This window comes from Botrytis porri (genome assembly GCF_014898465.1).
Source record: "Botrytis porri strain MUCL 3234 chromosome Unknown BPOR_002, whole genome shotgun sequence".
In the NCBI taxonomy this organism is placed as follows: Eukaryota; Fungi; Ascomycota; class Leotiomycetes; order Helotiales; family Sclerotiniaceae; genus Botrytis; species Botrytis porri.
Genome location: NW_024066076.1, coordinates 377,384 through 394,283, shown reverse-complemented (window position 1 = coordinate 394,283; position 16,900 = coordinate 377,384). Strand labels below are relative to the sequence as shown.

General features: G+C 43.1%; 7 protein-coding genes across 7 annotated transcripts; 1 reads left to right on the top strand and 6 right to left on the bottom strand.

Annotated features, from left to right (window-relative positions):
• Positions 1 to 141: 141 nt before the first annotated feature.
• Positions 142 to 2,057, bottom strand: EAF01_001203 (uncharacterized protein). Its single transcript, XM_038909453.1, has 4 exons — positions 1,747 to 2,057; positions 1,465 to 1,514; positions 1,264 to 1,387; positions 142 to 1,174 (listed from the first exon to the last, which is right to left on the bottom strand). The coding sequence occupies exons 1-4, from the start codon at positions 1,930 to 1,932 to the stop codon at positions 509 to 511; spliced, it is 1,026 nt and encodes a 341-aa protein (XP_038774265.1). The 5' UTR covers positions 1,933 to 2,057; the 3' UTR covers positions 142 to 508.
• Positions 2,058 to 2,866: 809 nt separating this feature from the next.
• On the bottom strand, positions 2,867 to 4,114 carry EAF01_001202 (uncharacterized protein; the record flags this gene model as incomplete). Its single annotated transcript, XM_038909452.1, has 6 exons — positions 2,867 to 2,986; positions 3,085 to 3,210; positions 3,264 to 3,362; positions 3,427 to 3,538; positions 3,702 to 3,827; positions 4,095 to 4,114. 6 exons carry the CDS (start codon positions 4,112 to 4,114, stop codon positions 2,867 to 2,869), a joined length of 603 nt encoding a protein of 200 aa, XP_038774264.1.
• A 244-nt stretch (positions 4,115 to 4,358) lies between these two features.
• Positions 4,359 to 5,952, bottom strand: EAF01_001201 (uncharacterized protein; the record flags this gene model as incomplete). The annotated part of the gene is made up of 3 exons (XM_038909451.1): positions 4,359 to 4,770; positions 4,827 to 5,647; positions 5,700 to 5,952. 3 exons carry the CDS (start codon positions 5,950 to 5,952, stop codon positions 4,648 to 4,650), a joined length of 1,197 nt encoding a protein of 398 aa, XP_038774263.1. The 3' UTR covers positions 4,359 to 4,647.
• A 1,526-nt stretch (positions 5,953 to 7,478) lies between these two features.
• EAF01_001200 (uncharacterized protein) lies at positions 7,479 to 9,090 on the bottom strand (the record flags this gene model as incomplete). Its single annotated transcript, XM_038909450.1, has 4 exons — positions 7,479 to 8,457; positions 8,515 to 8,879; positions 8,935 to 8,985; positions 9,055 to 9,090. 4 exons carry the CDS (start codon positions 9,088 to 9,090, stop codon positions 7,479 to 7,481), a joined length of 1,431 nt encoding a protein of 476 aa, XP_038774262.1.
• A 683-nt stretch (positions 9,091 to 9,773) lies between these two features.
• EAF01_001199 (uncharacterized protein) lies at positions 9,774 to 11,410 on the bottom strand (the record flags this gene model as incomplete). Its single annotated transcript, XM_038909449.1, has 3 exons — positions 9,774 to 10,576; positions 10,629 to 10,951; positions 11,007 to 11,410. The coding sequence occupies 3 exons, from the start codon at positions 11,408 to 11,410 to the stop codon at positions 9,774 to 9,776; spliced, it is 1,530 nt and encodes a 509-aa protein (XP_038774261.1).
• Positions 11,411 to 11,626: 216 nt separating this feature from the next.
• On the top strand, positions 11,627 to 14,203 carry EAF01_001198 (uncharacterized protein). Its single transcript, XM_038909448.1, has 4 exons — positions 11,627 to 11,686; positions 11,739 to 11,994; positions 12,055 to 12,190; positions 12,237 to 14,203. Exons 1-4 carry the CDS (start codon positions 11,644 to 11,646, stop codon positions 14,133 to 14,135), a joined length of 2,334 nt encoding a protein of 777 aa, XP_038774260.1. The 5' UTR covers positions 11,627 to 11,643; the 3' UTR covers positions 14,136 to 14,203.
• Positions 14,204 to 14,259: 56 nt separating this feature from the next.
• On the bottom strand, positions 14,260 to 16,886 carry EAF01_001197 (uncharacterized protein). Its single transcript, XM_038909447.1, has 3 exons — positions 16,571 to 16,886; positions 16,460 to 16,507; positions 14,260 to 16,362 (listed from the first exon to the last, which is right to left on the bottom strand). The coding sequence occupies exons 1-3, from the start codon at positions 16,659 to 16,661 to the stop codon at positions 14,768 to 14,770; spliced, it is 1,734 nt and encodes a 577-aa protein (XP_038774259.1). The 5' UTR covers positions 16,662 to 16,886; the 3' UTR covers positions 14,260 to 14,767.
• Between the last annotated feature and the right edge of the window lie 14 nt (positions 16,887 to 16,900).

Sequence of the window (16,900 nt, the reverse complement as noted above, 5' to 3'; positions counted from 1 at the left end):
CGCAACCTCGCTTGGCCGTTCTCCTTCCCCCCCATTCAGCACGTTTACATTTACCAGACTACTCGTGCACATACATTAAAGCCATACTAATTCAATGATGGGCGGCATTCAATCACCATGTAGTCACACATACAATCAAAGTCTCGAAATCTCAAACAATCCCAATTAAGTAAAAAAGTACCAATACCAAATCCCATATCTAAAGTTCTGTTTCTGTCTGTACTGAACTACCAAAAGGATGAAAAAGAAGAAAAAACGCAAAACCTCGCATCGATAGAGTCTTTTTTTCTCCATTCCCTCAATTGTATGCATCCATTTCTCTCCATGCTCCATCCATGACACTATCTTAATTTTTCCACGTGTAACATGTATTTCTTCCCAATTTCATTCTCATTTCCATTTCCATTCACAACCCAACTGACATCTCTGATGACACCTCAACACCCATTCGCTCAACCACACGCCAACCAATCACAATCAACAACAACTCCCTTCCCATTATATACATCTACTGAGCAGCTGGCGCAGGTGCCTGAACACCCTCCTCACTAGGAACCGGAGCTGGAGCACTGGTTCCAGTTGGGACCGCACCTGCATTAACATTCTCGGTGTTGATAACATGTTGATCACCATTTGTCGATGCCCACTTAGGAGGTTTAGCCCAAGCAGGATCTGTCCAAGGACCCTCATCACTCAATGCACAACCACCCTTACACTCGCAGCTACCTCCAAAAACCTTCGGTAAGTTCTCCTTAGGAACTTGCGCCAATAATTCCTTTTGATAACCCGATCCCAAAACATGAATCTTCTCAACGGTAATAGGATCCAACCAACCCTTAACAACACCAAAAACGGTAGAGAAACCCCATGGTGCATTGATCAAATACAATTTTCCAAGACGCTCTGGATAATAGTTTTGGGACATGCCAGAGGCTTGTTTGACGTATGCGTAAACAGAAGGGACCTTGGAGAGTCCAACGCCCTTGAGATCCATAATGGTGCAGCAGGTTTCGAGGAGAGAACCAGCTTTGCGAGAACAGGCTGGGAGACGGGGATCTGCCATCTTCTCGTACTCGACAGCGAGGTTCTGAAGCATACGCTCGGAAGTGGTGATTTTGTACATGGCGTTGAGGTCAATGTTGCCCATTTGTTCAATGTAGACTGGACGGCCATCCTGTGGGTGAGATATGTTAGATCGTGACGGGTAAATACGAGCAAGGACAATCTCGCAAAAGAAACCAAATAAAGCCAGAAAATACATACCTTATCAGTCTTATGATAATATTGAGGATAGTACTTGAAAACCTCCTCCTTCTCCTGATAATCAAAAGTACGGACGAGTTCATCAAGACCGAAATCTTTTCTCCACTGCTCTGCATCTACGAACCTATTCTCTAGTATCAGTATCCATAGTTCTTCCAATATATCTTGACAATCAAAATTGTATATATCGAGGGTTCTTACATCTTCTCAGCCAATGTGACATCGAACTTACGTGCTCGTAAGAATCGAAGCTGCGAAGAGACAACAATTAGCTATATTCGATATGCAATCTCCTTTCCCATCAATGCTTCGCACATTATCAAACACTCAAACCAAGTAACCAACAGCGATTAAGCACAGAAAACAATCTCGATCATCAAAAACACTAGTAGATTCCCCCCTCTCGCCTCTTCCCAAGCTCAAGCATCAACACCAGCACCAGCACCACAAAAAGTAAACAAACAAACAAAAAAACAAACATACCAAAGTAAGCGTATCCAATCTCTCCGTAAACCCCGCCGCCTCCAACTTCATCCTCAACTGCTGCACCTGCGCATCCTGTTCTGGTGTTGTATGTCCCGGGTGACCACTCTGAGCCGTGGGCGACGTGGTAGGGAAATCATAATGATCGTATTTAGGATCGAGTTTAATTTCTGGATTGGCTGCCATGTTGTCTGACTTTCACGGGATATCCTATCTCAAAAAAATTCTCTGGGTAATATGTGCGGAGAAGAATAAAAAGAAGAAAGGGAAGTTATTGTATGGGGGAGGTGTCGATGTGCGCACAGAGATTCAACTTCTTGCCAGGTAAGTTGGCGGAACTAATTATTAGATCCCAGAGGGGCTCTAGCTTTACGAGGCTGGAAATGGTCCCTGATATTGTGTTTATGTCCCAATTATTACCTGCAAATTGTATATAACATATATTTCATTATACAATTTAAGATACAAAAAAGCTCAAATTTCATTTTGTCCTTTCGTTTCTTCTCATTTAATATGTGATTGATTTACAATCCTAATTCATCAAAGTAAATACTCAACTTTGCCTTCTTTTTCCCCCTACAAATATTAGAGTGTACGTATGAGTTCACGATGATTACATACCTACACCCTGTAAGCGAGTTTGGTATGGAAAAGTTCCCCTGATTGATCCCCTAATCAGGGGCAGGTACTCAACCTCAAATCAATATATCTATCCTTCGATATCAAAAAAAACCGTTGGAAGCAAACAAGACCAAGATTAAATCTTACAAGTATATCGCAGATTACACGAGCATGCATTTCCAGGGCAAGAGGTAAATCACATGGGGACTTCTGCTTACTCTGTACGGAGTCTATTGTTCCAAAGTTTCTAGCAAGAGCCAGGAGACTTCGGTATGATATATATTGATCAAATATCAACACACCAATGAAATATCAAGAATTACATTTCTCTACATCAGATCTCGAAGATCTTGTTTTTCTTCTCCTTGTATTTGAACCAGAGATGCTTTTGTTCGAGTTCTCCTGAATATCATCAACATCATCGTCATCATCTCATAAGAAAGCTCCCATCGACATCCCAGAACTTTATGTTTTCATTATTTCTCCTCCAAAGACTCTATCAACCATTAGAACTACCAGTCTTCCCATCCTTTTCCTCTGCAACCTCCGATTCGTTTTTCTCTTTTCTCTTCATCGTAACATCCCAATTGTATACCCTAGCTGTAGCAACCTCCATAGTCTATTCATTAAAAGAGTTTCATCAGCTTAGTCTCTCTCCACTCCGCAACCCTTTCTTTTCCCCAGTTATGGTCTGTGGGTGAGGTGGAGTAAACATACCGTAATCTGTTCTCTCAAGAAATCCAAATCCTCCTCGCAATTCGCGAAACTTTGTTTTGCAGCCGCGAGTCTGTTTGAAAGTAATTCCTCTGCCTCATCAATCGGATATGCTAACATAACATTTGCCTGCCACCTTGTCAATATATCTCCACCACCTTTGCCCTAAATGTTGAACATACCCCTAACCATAAATAAACCTCCTCTGTAGCCGGAATATTGGCTTTGGCATATAAAGTATCATTCAACTCAAACGTAGCCTGTATAGGATCCGCACCTTCCTATCAGAAACATATCAGCTCCAATTTCTCAAACCCCTCCGCTCACAACATAGAACAAACATACCTTCCTCGTCTTCAAAAACCTTACCGTATCCAGTGTCTTCTGAATATCTGGCATATTGATTTTCAACCCCGCGATTCTCTTTTGTTGATTTACCTCCATAAACTGATATTTCCTACACAAATTCCAAAGTATGAGCTTCTGATTTCCCAAATCGACCAATGCCCCGATGCCTCGATTTTCCCAAGTCCAAGTCCCCAAAGCAAACACTCCTCCATATGTATCAAATATCCAAAAAACTATCCAAAAAAATATCTAAAAATAGAGCTCCAACCTACGAAATCATCTCCTGGAATCTCTTCAACGTAGGCTCAACATCCGCCCTCGTAGTAACATAATCCTCGACTCGATCCACGAATGGTGCATATGGAATACCTCGCTCATTTGTGCGAGCGGCATCTTTTCTGAAGAGTTGGGTGTTAGCTAGTTTTCTGCGGATCATAAGAACCTCTTCTCTGCAAATGGCAGCAAAATCTTCTCCGCAAGCTTCAGCAGGCTCCAAAATCCATCTCCTCTGCAGATCAAATTCCATAGTTCATCTCACAGCCATCCGCAACTCGGCATTCTGCGACTTGGGGAACGCTCTTGAAAGGATAGACAAGAAGGACCTCTCTTCCTGCAGAATTGAAGAATTGGGCAGTTTCATTTACAAATGCAGATTCTTTACTTACTTAGTATCTGTATCCGCCATATTTGGCGTCTGCGAAACAAGAATGTTTATGTTATTCAAAATTATCGAAACTGCCCACTACAGCATACAGGTAAAGTTCTCGCTTATGTAATACTGTGGTGCTGCTGCATCATCTTCACCCCCGCCAGATGTAATGTCACACTTTGTGCGCTTCACAATCTTCATCATCGTAGGTTTTTCGTGGCATTCTTTGAATGAGTTACATCATATTTATTCACGATTAAAACAATCTCGCAAAGAACAGTTTTTTTCATCAGTATATCTGTATTCTGTATCGTACTAATAGATGTGTAGACATCAAAAACTAATGTGATAATGACCAACGATCAATGGGCAATTGTAGGCTTTCTGAACAAGGAAAAGTAACCCTCCTCCCCAAAGAGAAAACCATGCATGACAGTTATTATTAGAGAAATGAGAACTCCCTATTCTACACACTAAAAGGAAATTCCCATCGCCGATTTCCGTCCTCAAGTTACTCGAGGGCATTCAATTTGTTACAACTTTAGCACTTTGGCTTGATGAAAGTATATTTATGCCTTGGCCTTAGCAAGACCAACAGTGTTCTTACCAAGGTCATAGACGGAGTAGTATCTTCGGAGGAAAGCATCACCCAAGATAGCAAGAGGTCCAACTGGTTCTGGGAAGTCCATACCCTAGTAGATTGTTAGCAGACATCCATAAATAGAATCAGTGCAAAAAGAAAACTTACCATGAAGGTGGAGATACAGGAGTCTTGAACCTCGAGAATGTAGTCGTAAGGGCCAATAGCGAAATCATGACCGCTTAGGGTGAATGTAAGATCTGGGAGACTGTCACGCTTGGCACAATCGACAGTGTATTGACCGTTCCATCCCTTCTTAGCACCGATTTCCTTGTTGAGAAGCTCAGCAAGGGTGGTTGGGAGGGCGATGAGAGAAGTTCCGGTGTCAAGTATAACACCAGTGTTATCAAGCTCGGCCTTGGCATCACCAAAGGCGATCGCATCAAGGTCAACTTCCCAGTAAGCCTTACGTCTCAATGGGATCTCGGTGATCTTGCCCTCGTAGTGGTCCTTGTTGACGCCACCGAAGATAGCCTCGGATGCGTCAGTCTCGTCATTGGAACCCAAGTAGAAGGCGAAAACTGGCTCGTCCAAAAGACCTTGATCGATCATGCTGTAGAAAGGTGGAACGATTTTGTTTACGGAGATGGTATCATAACCAAGACCCAAGATACCGTCAAATCTACCGAAGGCAAATGCAAGACCAGGCTCTTCAGTAGCTTCGGCGAAGACTTGGTCCTTAATCTTCAGGTCACCAATGGACATAACGTCCTTGGAGGTGAAACCACTCAAGCTTCCTGAACCATATCGGATCTCGAATGAAGTTCCATTTGCCTTGTAGGTAGATGATGAGGATGAGTCGTACTTTGTGTGAAGGTAGCATGCGATGGAACCGCACTGGGAAGATGGAACCCAAAGGTTGGAACTTCCGGTATCAAGGACGACCTTGAATGTTTGTGGTGGTGTACCGATAGTAATTTCTGAGAAGTCTATTCGGAAGTTAGCATCTGATTAATATCTGTTGCTGGTGTACGTCCTTACATTGAGCGTTGAGGAAGTTGGAAACTGGAACAGTGTGGTCGCCTGCGTCGTGAACGGAAGTCTCCTTGAACATCTCACTGGCATGAGATTCAGGTCGAACACCCATATACTTTTGACCCAAGTGTTTGGCATGCTCCTGCATGTTGGCAGTCGCAAGTTGCTCACTCAAGGATACCTTCTTGAGAGGCATCTTGTGAACCCCGGCGCTCACACTGCCGAGCAGCGATGCTGCGGCGAAAACTGCACCCTTCATGATGTAGAAGTAATTCGTATGTAGATGTTTGGATTGTATTAATGAATTAAGAAGATGAGAATGATATCTTTGATGGAATTGCAAGTTGTTGATAAAGTAGAAGAGTTGGTTGTTGATAAGAGAAAGGAAGATGGCTGAGATGAAGGTAGAGAGCTTCAGAGTATTAGAAAGAGCAAAGCACAGCAGCACGAATGAATGACGATAGCGGTCGCCTATTACGGTTGCCTCCACAGCCCGGCCCACTAATACGCTCAAAAAGTGAGATTTAACCAATGAAAAGTGATCATTAGTTCTAGTCGAGTACATTGGCGCAGGACTTAAAATGATTAGAGAGATACCGATACCCCGACATTTCGAAAAGGGAATCAATCATACATAACATACCTTGGTAGCTTCAAGTACCTGCCTTGATCTATCAATGTCAGTTTCAGAAACAGTGACAGTACAAATATGCGAATACCTTGTACTTACGTAGTATCTGGATAATCAAACAATTCATCGCCACATCTATTGATCGATCTACGGAGTAAAGACAGATAATAATAAATAGATCACATGCTCAACTACCTACTACCCACCCTGTCTCCGTATACAAATACTACCTGTATAATATATAATACTGGTTATATAAGATCAAAACACCATATTACTTTATCATCAAAACATCAACATCAATAATCATTATACACTCCAAATATCCATCAACGACCATCCAGTATCAACCTTTCCATCCTACCTACCTACCTACCTACCTACCTACTAACCACCCAAATAACCTTGGAACCATCCGTACCCGTATCCCAATCCCTTAGCTTAAAACTCAATGAGAATCTTATCATGTCATGTCAGGCACAACGCGAACACTGCTTGTGTGGATCCGGCGCCAACCGCCTTTTCGCCCCAGAATTCAGGAACACAGGAAGTTCGGAGTGGCTTGCCTCGGATCAAAAGAAGGTGAAGGAACGTCGGAATTGGTGAAGATAAACTACTACCTACCTAGCCACATATGATTCATTGTCTCACCCAGGTAGATACCGGTGTGTAAAGTAAAGTCGTGAACAAGAATAGATACGATTTTGCTCAAGCAAATAATGAACCATATTATGTACCTACCTGCCTAGGTAGTATTTTACCTAATCATCCTGGTCAGATCTTAACCTAAATTCATCCCTCACGCAGTACGTTCAGCGCCCATAATGTTTATTCAAAAGACAGAAATGGTAGGTGATACAAGATCGGTAATCTTTTTCCCCAGTGAACATTCACGTTTTCGTCTCTAATACGTAATACTGCAATACAAAGTGACGATAGAAACAGTTGATTTTCTATCTAGGTATCTCATATGGTCTATTGAATTCGACCTCTAAACTTTTCCCCTCATAAACCCCCTGCCACTCCCTGGTATATCATGACGACGTTGAGTCAGTCAAAAGAAGTAGCGCCTGCAAATGATGAATCCTAATTGCTTTTTCTTACCCACACCCAAACCATGAACACCATAACCAAATGCCAAATTAGTCAAACGTTTACTCTCTCCAGCCCTCGACTGGGAGAGGGAAGCTGCTGGCCCACTCAGCAATCTCCTTTCTCAATTCGTTGATCTTCTCAACTTCACCACCAGCGACCTTAGCCTTGAAATCCTTAAGCTTGTTGTCACTCTTTGGTAGAGCAGCTTGGACTTCCTTGCAGATCTTGATGCTTTGATCAATGTATGATGCAACTCTCTTGAAGTCCTCAGTACCGAATCCACGACTGGTCATAGCTGGGGTACCGATACGGATACCGCAAGGGGTCAAAGCAGACTTGTCACCTGGAATAGAGTTCTTGTTGCAAGCAATATTGATTTGCTCCAAGACAGCCTCAACACGGGCACCGTCAAGTGCTTGTGCTCTGAGATCGAGGAGAACCATGTGGGAGTCAGTGCCGTCAGCTACGAGCTTGTAGCCCAATTGCTTGAACTCGTTCTCGAGAGCCTTAGCATTGTCAACAACTTGTTGTTGATATTTCTTGAAGTCATCAGTCGTGGCTTGTTTGAGGGCAACGGCAAGAGCAGTAATGGTGTGGTTGTGTGGTCCACCTTGGTGACCTGGGAAGACGGAGAAGTTGATTGGGCCTTCGAGATCGTAAAGGGTCTCCTTTCCGGTCTTGACATCAGTCTTACGGACACCCTTGCGGAAGAAGATCATGGCACCACGAGGACCACGGAGAGACTTGTGGGTTGTGGTAGTAACGATATCAGCATGTTCGAAAGGACTTGGGATGACACCAGCGGCGATCAAACCAGAGATGTGAGCCATGTCAACAACGAGGTAAGCACCGACAAGATCAGCGATCTTGCGCATACGGGCGTAATCGATAAGACGGCAGTAAGCAGATGTTCCAGCAACGAGAACCTTTGGTCTGTACATCAGAGCGTTGGCCTCGAGTTGATCATAGTCGATGATACCAGTCTCCAAGTTGACACGGTATGGGAAGGTCTCGAAGTATGTTGATACGGCAGAGATTCTGAAACATTCGTTAGTTGGATGAAAATACTGAAGAGACGACAATTTTGCGACTCACTTTCTCTGGGGGGTTTGGTAACCGTGGGACAAGTGACCACCGTGTGGGAGATCAAGACCCATAAGTCTGTCATGAGGTCTCATGATAGCTTGGTAAACTTGGAGGTTTGCTGGGGAACCAGACAAGCATTGAACATTGACACCCCATTTCTCAGAATCCAAGTTGAATGCCTTGAGAGCACGAGCTTGGCAGGTCAACTCAATAGAGTCAATGTGTTGGTTTCCACCATAGTATCTAGCACCTGGGTATCCCTCAGAGTATTTGTTTGACATGGGTGATCCCAAAGCATCGAAAACAGCACGGGAAGTAACATTCTCGGAGGCAATGAGGATAATCGATTCACGCTGACGTTGGATCTCGAGTTTCTATATGTTCTCGTCAGTAATTGGCATGGTTGAGGAGATGCATTGAGTTACTTACCATGATCTCAGCGATCTCAGGATCAGTCTCAACCAAAGACTTTTCCAACATCTGTGAAACAATGAGTCAGTAAAATTGCCCGACAATTTTGATCGCGGGGCACTTCATATGATAACGAACCTCTTGGTGAGACTTGGGGAGGGCGTATGTAGACATAATTGCAATTTGATACTTTTAAATGCAAAGGAGAGTGTAGATAATTTGTATATTGAAATACTGGAGTGAAGTTTGCTTGAGAAAATAAAAAAAAGATGAGAGGTCAGACAAAGAAGTACAAAAATTTAGCCAAGCTAAAGAGTTGCCCCTCCAGCAGGCTAGCGGGATCGGAGTGGATTTCAGCCAATGAGACCCCACAACCACTGTCGACGTGACTCGCTAAAATGAATATCCCGCATTAAAAAATATGGTGCGGGGGAACTATGGTGAAATCACGGGACAATTGATTATATTCTGGTTTGCATGAGGACGAATTCAAAGGTCAATCCTACTATTGATGGAAGAGTTGTATGGAGATTTGGTGTGTAATAAGATCTGGATATGCTCTTGAATTGATAACTTTACTATCATCAAATCTACGCAGTGGTGGTCATTACACAACTGCCCGGGGCTACTTGCTTGCTCTCATTGTCAAAGACGGAAGGCACGAAAAAGTTCGAGGTCTCCATGAAAGGGGCTCGCTTGAAGTATCCAGAAGGAAATTTACACGGGGATTTGTTCAATGAATGAGGTTCATTCACAGAGTTTCTTGAGTATATTTGGTCCCCGAAACGAGGTATTGCCAGGACTTTAGTTCTCCATTGGTGAAAGCAAGTAGTTCTCAATACGCAATATCTCCCATATCAAAAATTATCAGTACGAGACTCCAAACGTCTCTTTTTCGCCTCCATTTGCGCCTTTTCCTCCCATTTTACTTCATCCTTCGTGTTTGCCATACTCGAATCTTCATTGACAAACGTTGCTGTAGCTGTCTTCCTCGTACTCTCCGCATGCGAGGACAGGGGTTCTACAGTCGAACCGAGCGTCGCAGGCCGAGACTGCGAGATATCCTTACTCGGACTTGATCTCGCCTTCCCCGATGGGAGTATGCGAAGCGGTGAAGCTATATTATTAGTAGTCTTCTCGGGGCCCGAATCTGAATGATGATTTACTCGTTGACGAAGTAGCATAGGCTGATTCACGAGTTCAATTGCTGTCTGTTTCTTCAATATTTTTAGTTCCTGTAATCCTATAGAGGTTGATGGTAACAAACTCTTGTGCTTTTTCTTCTTATCTCCAGAATCCTTGTGCTTCTTCTTCGATGAGCGATCCGCACTTTCTTTAGAGTCCTTTTGGCTCTTTTTCGATTTATCGGATTTTGATTTCTTCGCCGGTGGTGCATCTTCCATCTCCACATCTGATGCTTCGTCTTCCGACATTGCTAATTTTTGGAATTTGGGAGCGCGTTCTTCTGACTCGTTCTCATCCTCGTCAGATCCAATGATACCAGGTGCGCTCGCAAAGCCAATTGGTTGGTATCGCGCCTTTAGACCTTTAGGTTGTTGACGAACAGGTCGCTTCGCGGGCACTGTAGCTTTGCTGGAGTTCTCTTTAGAAAGGTTAACGACTTGCTGCATATGATATATTTGATCCACGGATTTTTTCTCTGTGATTATATGTCAGTATACTGATGCGCATTAGTAGACGGAGTAGGTTACCAATAGAGTAACCATCTTTAGAATTGCTTGGTAACAATATCTTGGTATATGCCTTATCATCAAGCGGGTCGTGAACGAAACCATAATCGTTGCCATTCTGTGAAAATACTGCTTTGCCCAAGTATGCATCTCGCATCGACATCTCCGTTACAGAAGCAATGGGTACCGACGCAGGTGCTGTGATATACCAAATTTCTTTTCCCTCTAAATTAGACTTGCTGAATAACTGTGGTGCTTTACTGGAATTCTTTGAAGAAGACTTTTCGAATCCGGGAGGAGGCTTGAAGGGCGCAACTTTCATCGATACTGTTTTGGCATCTTTCCTGATATGATATTAGCAAAAAAAGGTAGAGTCTGTCAATCTTGGTAAAAGCTTACTTAGAAGATGATAGCGCAGCAGACTTCTTTGCATTTGCACTTGATTCGTCTTCAGACTCGTTCTCATCGCTCCCGCTTTCACTTTCACTCTCCGCGGAGCTCTCAGCCTCGGAACTGTCGCTACTCTCTGCGGTCTTGCCCTTGGATTGGGACTTGGATTTCGATGTAGATTTCACAGCGGGGTTTGAAGGCAGAGATTCGCTGTCGCTATCTGATTCTGATTTTTCTTCCTTTGGCTCGTCATTTTCGTTGTCGCTTTCTCCAACAAACTCGGAGCTTTTGAAATCTTGCGGTGATTTGACAATTGGAGTTTTGGATGCAGTTTTGGCAGAGGATTTCGAGGAGGATTTTGAAGAATCTACCTTTTTCTTTCGCTCACTAAGAGTCACTTTGGAAGGCCCCATTATGATTGAGTATATTATTGTTTTAGGAGAAATTGAGGGAGGATTGGTTCAATGGTAGTTGTAAATAAATTGAAAATCGCATCGAAACTTTTTCTTTGGCAAGGCCGAGCCTTGCTCGGAAAAACATCGGATCTAAGTTTTTCAATACCCCGAGCTGCTATCAGAACTCTCCTCTCGAACTTATAATTTTAATTATATAAGAACTCGTTTTATTGATATAAATTATTCAAAAAATGTCAAGTAAAAGAAGAAAGTTAGATTCTCCTATTAAACCCCGTAAGTTTATTCTGTTACAAAAACAAAAACATATTTACTAAATTCAATATAGAGCTCAGTGCTGTGAGTGCTTTCGCAGCCAGAAAGGCACATGCTGCTGCCCAGAGCACTAGCAGTTCACCAAAAGAGACCTCATCCTCTCCAAATAGTAATGAGAGAAACTCTGAGCAGGTTACAAATGACGTCCCATCCAGAAACTCTAAGCGTGGAAACCCGAGTCCGGTCAAAAATGATCTTCCTTCCATAAACCCAGGCTTTATTGTTGAGGGAAATGGACGAGGAGGAGAGTTAGAAAACCATATCTTGAGGTGTGTTCTTTACTCCCACTGGATTATGATATTAATCCTCTAAATAATGTTTTAAACCAGTTCTGATTCACGTGAGCAGTCACCTGAAGTGATTTCAAACCGACCGTCGATGGTCTTGTCTACTTTCAAGCCTAGTGATGATAATACCAAGGTGCTCAAAAGCAGAATACTGGTGTTGAAGCTTGCACCTGGTGAGGTCAGTGATAATATGTCGGTTAACTATATAATCTAACTTCTTATAGAGATTGGTCATTCTCGGACAATGTAATCTTGAAGTTGCTCAAGGACAAATCACTATTTTAGGGTCAATGCTAAGAGCTTCGAAAACTAAATATCCAGTATATGCAGCGACTTCATATTCATTACCAGTGATTAGATGTCCAGATGGGGAACTAAACCATGCAGTTCTCCGCCTCCATCAATCTGATGGTGGAATAAGATCCTTAGAGTCTCTCTCCCCACTGTTTGGAAAGTTATGGAACGAGGATGCCCGAGCCTTCAAATCAGTGCATAGTCATCTTGCGGCAAAGCTTGGAAAAAGCACATTTCAGATTATACACAAATCCTATCTGCAACCAGTTATTTCACCACCAGAATGGAACAAGACCTTATCGAAATTGTCCAGCTCCACCCAAACTACAAAGAGGATCATGCTCTGTGGCCCCAAGTCATCCGGGAAGTCGACCTTTGCGAAATTGCTTGTAAACCGACTTTTGCCTGCAAGTCATAATGAGAATAGTTCAAATTCAAGAAAGGGTCCCGGTGTTGCACTACTTGATCTTGATCCAGGGCAGCCGGAATATTCTCATCCTGGACAAGTATCTCTCATTCATATTCAAGAACCAAATTTTGGTCCCTCAGTTACTCATCCTATACCGGGAACTAGCAGTCGTATAATTCGTGCACATGCTCTAGGCGCAGTGTCACCATCTATGGACCCAAGTCTCTACATGTCATGTGCACTCGATCTATTTACACATTACCGCAATCTAGCCTCTCTCCATTTCAATTGTCCCCTAGTCATCAATACTCCCGGCTGGGTCTTGGGAACAGGGCTTGAAATTCTCGTAGACTTAATAGCCAAAGTGCACCCATCAGAAGTCATATATATGTCTAAAGCAGGTCCTGCCGAGGTGGTCGAAAGTCTTCAAGATGCAGCCAAAACAACTCCTTTTATCACTCTTCCTTCACAAACTACTGATTTCATGACACGCACTTCAGCTCATCTAAGAACTATGCAGTCAATGTCATATTTCCATCTAGATCCAACAAACAAGAAAGAACTAGCATGGAGCGGGATCCCATTATCATCCATTCCTCCTTGGGAAATCAAGTATTCAGGCGAAAATGCCGGTATTCTAGGTATCCTATGCTACGGCGAACAACCACCATCAGATCTCCTCTCTGAAACCATCAATGGCTCTATAATCTCGATAGTCGTTATTGAAGACCCTGCCGCAATACCGGGATATACCTCCGCTCAGCATGAAAAATCCGAAACCTCAGATCCCAACACTCTTCACGAGTTCAATTCCCCGTTAACCCTCGACCTCATCAAGAAGCCCCTCATTCTTCCCACCCCACATGAAAACCTCCCCTATTTTAACCCCCTGAACGCGATAACTCTCGATCCAGAATTTTCCCATACTATCGGATCAGCTCTCGTCCGTGGAATCGATACTAAACGTCAGCGCCTGCAAATCCTCACTCCGATCCCACAAGATGTATTCGAGGAAATTAATCAAGAAGGAAAGAAAATCGTGCTAGTAAGTGGAAAGTTAGATACCCCTGGGTGGGCCTACACAGAAGAATTAGTAAGAAGGACATGGATGGAGAAGGAGAGGCGAAGAAAGGAATCAGGCGAAGACGAAATAACAGATTACGAGACCGAGGAGGATGAAGATGAAGATGAAGATGAAGATGAAGACAACGAAGAGAGTGATACAGAAGAAGTGGAGATAGATACCGGAATTGGAATTGCACTCGAGACCCCGGATAAAGTATCCATCGATATGGATACACCGAATAACGCATTCCGGAATATTCCATGGGTGGAAAAACTCACTGGTTCGCAGGGAAGAGGGATTGGCGCGAGAGTTTGGCGTGTTAGGAGAGATTTGGGGAAGATGGGTGATGCGTAGGGGGTGGAAGGGAAGACGTTTGTATAATGTAATACAGTTTTGTATTGGAAAGTCGAGATATGTATGCATGTATAGTAGAGACTCGTGATAGTAAGATTATATTGAGAAGTTATATAGATACATACTTTCGTCCTCTACCTCTCTAATCACCTCTCTCTCTCTATATATATATCTATCTTCATGCAATACACTCTAGAGCATTACTATACATACATATCACCTATATATATATATATATATACATACAACACCATACAACACAACCCAACTTCACACAACACGATAAATGTCATAATGCCATCCATCCATGTATTCACCTATATAACCCTTCACCCATCCGTCCATTTCTCAATCAAGCTCGACCATACCAGACCATGCTATGCAACACCAAACCACATCAAAATACCTAAAATACACATCTGCCTGTTAAATCATGATTTATGGACCTCTCCCAAAACGCCCCAGGAACACCATACATCCCTCCTATGCCATGCCATGCTATGCATTCAAGCTTCCATTACATTCGATGCATTCGAAAGCAGAATATAAGGAAAGAACAAGGTCCGAATAGTTGCCTCTTTCCCATCTCTCACTATTCTCCAATTTCCCAACTGCATACCCTTAAACCACATCTAAAAATATTGCAACTCTCCACTCCCACCATTCTTTCCCCCATTACTCTTTTGCAACTGCGCCTGATACTGTTGAAACTGTGCTTGCACAAGTTGCTGCGGCGTTTGATAATTCTTCTGCAATGGAGGGAAATCCTCATACGCAACTGCCGGATTGTAAACTGGCGGCGTATTATTGGATGTCCGTTCATTAACATCATCCAAACTCCTATAACCGTATCCTCGTCCTTTTCCCTTACCGCCACCTCCTCCACCACTACCATTGCCTCCGCGATTGTTACGTCCAAAGCCTCCACGTTGATTTCCATTTCCCCTATGATTGCCTCGACCTCCACGTCCACCACCATAATTATTTTCTTGACCTCCTCTCTTGTTTGATGGCCCTTGATAGTTCCCACCATATGCTGCATTTGTTGGTTTAAGCTCAGGGGAATGCTTGCGCTTGAATGATTTATTGGGGAACAAACTCTCATACTCGTTTTCAGAAAGATCTTCCTTTTCTATCCTCAAAAGAACCTTTTCACCCACAGTACTTTCAAAGACAAAAGCCTGCTCTGGTGGAACAGGTTGCCAATTTTGTATCTTACCTGCATCAATTGGTCGAGCTCCTTTGCGCAATGCGAGAACGACTACAGGAATGGGGTTTTCGGTATAGAATTTTTTAGACTCTGGTACAGGTCTGACGCGAGCAGCCCAAATCTTATTCTCAAAGACTGCTGTTCCTGTTACTTCCCAGGTAGTCTTACTGCCCATTCCTCCAACTTTTTGAAGGATACTTTCTGGACATGGGCGTGGAGTAATAAGAACATTATTGGCTAGAAATTTGGCTTCTGTATCTGGCATGTTTGATGGAAGCTGAGCTAAAGTAAGCAGCTTCTGCGTGTCAGTATTATTGATCAAATAACCAGTATAGAAAACAGTCTTCTTAATTTGAAGTCTCTCGCCATAATTTCTTGCTTCAATGGCAGCATTGTGATCATTGATCAAACGCTGTACCTCAGCAGCTTCCACAACAGGATCAAGTAATGTGGCTCCATCTGCAACTTGAACCACCTCGGCAACGATAGTAGGGCGAGATGGAATACCATTAGAGCCATTTTGACGTTTGTTGTAATCCGTAAAGAAATCTCTGAATGCCTTGACATGTCTGACTCTATCCTCATAGATTCTGATTTCCTCGGCACCTTTATATGTCTCCATCAAACTTTCCAAGAAACATTGTTTGAAGTTCATCGTACTACTGAACCTCTCATTTCTGGGACCTGCTGCTGGTTTCAAGACAATCATATCCGTATCGAGGCCTCTACTGGCAAGCATTTTTTTCAACAATTCTGAAAATCCAGCCTCAGAACGACCAGTTAAGAGAATAGAAAGAACATCTTTTTGTTGCATACTCAACTGAATGAGTTCAACGATTCGCTCATTCCACCAACCTTTCCAAGCTCGTGGTTCTTCTTTCTCTACACCTTCACCTGTAGCTGCAAGAATTCTCGAATCGTGCCACCAACCACCCGTCGCAAATGTATCTTGAGTTTGTAGGAATCCTATGGTTGGTCCGTTCCATAATTTCGGATTGGGAAGAGGGCTATTGAAAACTGTGGAGGTATGTTAGCAGATGATATGTATAGATAAGAGAACAAGACTTCACAAGGATGGTAAACTGTGCCCCTTTAGAAATGGCATTAAACTTACGGGTATTATCAAAGTCATAAACATGGAGTGCCTTAATTTTGTCCACCGCTATCAAGAATTAGCAATTCATCCATCCTCACCCCCAATCTCTCCCGATCCAAGACATCTTACCAGGCAACTGTTTATCCGCAACAGACCAACGATTCAAAGCCGTGGTTGTGTATTGATTGAAGTTCGATCCCCCATTTGGAGTTTGCGCCATGATGAAGCGTGAGTCACAATGGCGTCAAAGTTTCTGGACAGAGTACACAGTGGTTTCAAGAGTTCTTGGGATAATGTGCAGTTTTTGCGCGCTCAATTGTCGTTATTCTGCAAATGCGATTGATAGGTAGGATCTTAACGTTGCCAGAATTTCTATCTGGTGTTGCTTTCCTCGAATATCGAAATGCTTTGACCAGCCATGGCGCTAAGCGTCTTGGAGTTTAGCGTAACAGTCGCACT